General features: G+C 44.9%; 1 protein-coding gene across 4 annotated transcripts; it reads left to right on the top strand.

The window, feature by feature from the left end:
- The first annotated feature begins 255 nt into the window (after positions 1-255).
- LOC147958537 (uncharacterized) lies at positions 256-4135 on the top strand. 4 transcript variants are annotated; one of them, XM_087535484.1, is made up of 4 exons: positions 256-763; positions 1490-1574; positions 2296-2340; positions 3429-4135. In XM_087535484.1, exons 1-2 carry the CDS (start codon positions 362-364, stop codon positions 1568-1570), a joined length of 483 nt encoding a protein of 160 aa, XP_087391610.1. In that variant the 5' UTR covers positions 256-361; the 3' UTR covers positions 1571-1574; positions 2296-2340; positions 3429-4135. The 4 variants fall into 4 exon arrangements, with proteins under 4 accessions (XP_087391610.1, XP_087391609.1, XP_087391608.1 ...); XM_087535483.1 differs by having other exon boundaries at positions 2912-4135; XM_087535482.1 differs by having other exon boundaries at positions 1490-1579.
- The last annotated feature ends 367 nt before the right edge of the window (positions 4136-4502 follow it).

Below are 4502 nucleotides of genomic sequence, written 5' to 3'. Positions count from 1 at the left end.
AGGTTGTAAACCCACACTACTACTAAGTTAATAGTAATAGCGCGGGTTATAAATCCACGCTACTACTAAGTGTTCTCCACCGCGCCCGCCCGGACAAGCAGTAGTAGTAGCGCGGGGTATAAACCCACGCTACTACTAAGTTGATAGTAGTAGCGTGGTTTGTAAACCCCACGCTACTACTATATGATCTTCATCGTGCCTCCCGCGACATGCCGTAGAAGCAGCGTGGGTATAAACCCATTGCTATTGCTATAGAACCACCGACGCATGTATACGGCGGAGGCCAAAGCCCAAATTCCCCTCTTGACCACTCCGCCCGCTCTTCCTCTCCTTTTTCCCAACTCCCCGGCGCCGCCGCCCAATGTCCCCGCCAAGCACCACCCGTCCGCCACCGCCACCGCCTCCCTCTCCCTCTCCACCCGCGCGCGCCGCCTCCCCCAGTGCCCCGTCCCCCTCGCCGTCTCCTCCGACAGACGGGGTCGGCCCTGCGGCGCCGACGCGGGGCGACGTGTACCTGGGGCGGCAGCTCGCGGCCGCGGCCGCGGCGGGCGCCCGCACGCGCGCGCCGGAGGAGGACGTCGAGAGGCGCCGCCGCCGCAAGGAGAAGCGGAGGGCCCTGGCCAAGAAGATGACCCCAACACACACACTCCCGCTCCCATCCTCTTCTCCCGGGATGCAAGCAGCTGCAAGGAAGGGCGCGGCGGCGGCGACGGTAGCGTCGGCGTCCTTCCACTCCACCGCCGCGGCGCTCTCAAAATCCACGGTGCGCCCACCCTGACTTTCCCCATCCATCTCTTTCTCCCTCTTTCTTTTTTCCTGATGACGAATCAATTCGATCCACGCATCCAGTTCAGTTCTTGCTCTCCAAATCCCATTAGGATTGCTATACTAGATAGGCTAGGAGAGCTGGCTAGGCTGTAAAAGAGGAATATTTACTGCCCGGGATCATCATCACAGTCAGCTTAGCAGGATGATTAGTTTGCACGCTTCAGCAATGGAAGCTCTATTGTGCTGTGCATTTTTCAGGTCCACTGCACATTTGAGGTCTACCTCAATTTCATAATGAAATTCAAATTGGGGGTTCCTTTAATTTCACCCACAAAAAATTGAGTGCCTGAGGGCTTGCCAAATGCCAAATACAGTAGCATATGCGCGTATTCAATAAAACTATTTGGGATGTGAGCTTGACCATGGTTCTGTAATTATGTTTGCGCAGCCTTGTATCCGGTTCAACGTCCGAGAAAAGCGCACAAACGCGAAGAATGCCCTTAAGAACATTCTGCCTATCAGAGCATGGACTAACATGACACAGTGTGTTTCCTTTCGCCTGTCATCGCTGTCGGCAGTGAAAATTCGATGCCAAATCACACCTGATGGCTGATGTAGTGTCTGCACTAGGAAATGAAATTCTAAAGTGACAATTTGTTTATCTTGACTGTATGATTGCTGGACATGACAACATTGTCTTGTTTGTATCCTGTGTGATCAGAAGAAGAGGCACAACCAACTGAAGACCGTGCTATGCGGGCGGTGCAAGCTGCTGTCGCACAGAAGGTGTTTGACAAAATGACCAAGTACGGTAAGAGTGGCTTTCATAGTTCTAGTACTACTTGGTGTTTTTGTTTCTCTCTGTTATATACTAATGTGAGTCTAACGATTAAATGGGAGGCGAGACGACATCGTCGCTTTGACTCAAACGAACCGTCGGCTCGGCCGCCGCCTGCTGCAACGATTGACCTCCGTAGGTCATATTCTAGGATTTGATAGGGTTAATGTGACACACTCCCCGTAGGTCATTTTCTAGGATTTGATAGGGTTAATGTGCTACTCTTATCAGGCATGTACTTTATTCTAATCAAATTTGATAGGGTTAATGTGACACAATACCCGTAGGTCAGTTTCTAGGATTTTAAAATAACTGCCAGTACTTGTGTGCAGGTACTAATAGTAGCATACTTTGTTCTAATCAAAATTTCTATGCAATTCAATCCGGAAAGCCACTCTGTTAGTAATACAGAACTAGCATTTATTTAGACTGAAAATATGCACTGTAATTTAATGTGCATTTAATGTGTATTGCTTCTCTTTTTGGTTGCCTGAATTTAAAGTGGTTTTGGACTGTAATTTTCAGTAATGTGTCACTTCTAATTTACCTGAATATTTTTGTATTCTTATCAGTTTTGTGCCCCATTCTAAAGAAGTTCAGTAAATGTGTACGTCCCATTCTGTAAATACAATATTTTACAAACCATTTAGATACAAAAACCTGATCTTTGTTTTCTTTTTCACAAGAAGCTATTTTTGGTTTACATGAAGGGATGCATGCTCTTCATCTTGCAGGTATGACTCATCTTCGCATTCTTACTCCGCCTTTGTTTACTTCGGCTTCTTGATTCTGAAATTTTAAGATAAATAGTAAGTACTTAGTATCATGTTCTTAAGCAAAGCTACTGTTTTTTGCTTGAATTACAGTGTTTTGTCTGACCTATGTATAGTGTCAATAAAATCTAAATTTCAAGATGGAGATACATTTTTTGGTGGCATCTTACATCACAATCGTTGGTCGTAGGATTTTAGAAAAAAACACTGTATCAGGAATACAAGTGTATGAAACTACTGTTGTTGGTTTAGCCAAACACCTCACAGTTTCCAAAACTACAGTTTTGTAGAAACCATAGTATTCTGATTGAGCTAAGCTAGCCGTGTATATCCACCTGTGGGAGTCAAGGTGCGTACGCTCCTTGTCTTTTTCACTTTTTAGATTAGATTGAATAACAAGAATTGCCAATCAACTGTAAAAAAATTTAATTACCAATCTGCATGCATAAGACATATATCTTTCTCATCATTTTAAACAGTAACCATTGATACTCCAAGCATACATTTTCTAAGAATTACTCCATATATGTAGGCTGGCAGCGGTGTTCGCAAATCACCACGGAGAAAGTAAAGATCTCGAGAGGATTCCGTTTGTTTGCTCTATGTATTGTCTTTCGAAGCGCAGGAAAAAACACAAAAAATTCTAGTTTATTTTACTGCCTTTTGTAGTAAAAGAAAATGAAAATCACAAAAAAAAAATGTTTGTTTCACTGCCTTTTGTACTAATGGTGAGGGAAAGTCACAAAAAAATGTTTGTTTTTAGGGTCGAGCAGTCAGTTGGTTTGTTGCTCACTCAGAAATGTTTTTGGTTTGGGGGGTTCGATGTGTACATTGTGCATCAGCATACACTGCTAGCTGCCCGTGGAGATCAGCACTAAAGAATAAACAAATCCTGGTAATTCTTTCATCTAGGATGCTTATGCCGTCTCGAAACTGTCAACCTGACTCATAGAATGATCTTTTTATTTAGGATTCATGGTTATTTTTTCTTTTTCTTGTTATTATGCATTACTATGAGTTCATTGTATTAAGATTCCTTACAACTTTAGGCACCTGAGCTATTTACAGAAGGAGGGGACCCAACCTTCTTCACGGCTCGTGGCAATGTCTCCCATTGATTCGTTCGTGCAACAAGTAGGGGACCAGCCCTTCTTCACGTCTCGTGCAACAAGGACCAGCCTCTGGTTATTACTATTGATTCGTGTGCATGTGCCAACAAGGACCAACCTCTGGTTATTATTATTGATTCGTGTGCATGTGCTAAAAAGTAAGAAAATACCCCACTGGATTTGGACGCTGACAAGCACTAACAAGTTTTCACTTTCCCGACGTGGCCACAGGGGTGATCGACGTGGACTACCACTGCCTGGTGGGCGTCGTGCTCTTCATCCACTCGGAGGTGGACTTCGCCGTGAAACCCGGCGACAGCGTCGCACAGATGATCGTCTAGGTGATCGTGACACCGGAGGTCGCCGAGGTGGAGGACCTCGATACCATCGTTTGGGGGGAGGGAGGATTGGGGTCCACCAGCATCTGAACTCCGAGCCTTGGTAGATACACTAGAGAAGTGGTATGTTTAGGCTGCTGGTGGAACACTAGGAAAGGTACCCACCTTTGGTTGTGTGCGTTTACTGTTAAATGGAATCACGTGATCTCTTGTAGTTGAGATGTTCAATGTTGCATCCATGAATGGTGCAAGTGTTAAGATGGTCCTTTGACCTTGATTTATTTTGCACTGGACGTGTCTCTCATCTTCATCCATGAATGTTGCATCTAATTTTTATTTTTTTAAATTCTTAATTTGTTAGTAGTATTTAAGATACTAGTAGCGCGTGGTATAATAGATGCGCTACTACTACTCTGTTATTAGTAGCGCGGGCTTCAAATAGTAGTAGCATGGGTGTCATCCGCGCTACTACTAACTTTTTAGTAGTAGCGCGGGTTGTACCCACGCTACTACTAACTTTTAGCTGTAGTGCGATACTAGTAGCGCGGGTACCCGCGCTACTAGTAGCCAATTTACCCGCGCTGCTAGTAGCCTTTTCCCTAGTAGTGCATACATGGATCTCATTCTAGATTTCATGGCATCATGCCATTTTATGGAATCTGGGCTCACCATCGCT

Source organism: Triticum urartu, chromosome 7A (genome assembly GCF_056163025.1).
Source record: "Triticum urartu cultivar PI428250 chromosome 7A, HENAU_Tu73, whole genome shotgun sequence".
Lineage (NCBI taxonomy): Eukaryota > Viridiplantae > Streptophyta > Magnoliopsida > Poales > Poaceae > Triticum > Triticum urartu.
This window is presented reverse-complemented; position numbering and strand designations above follow the sequence as displayed.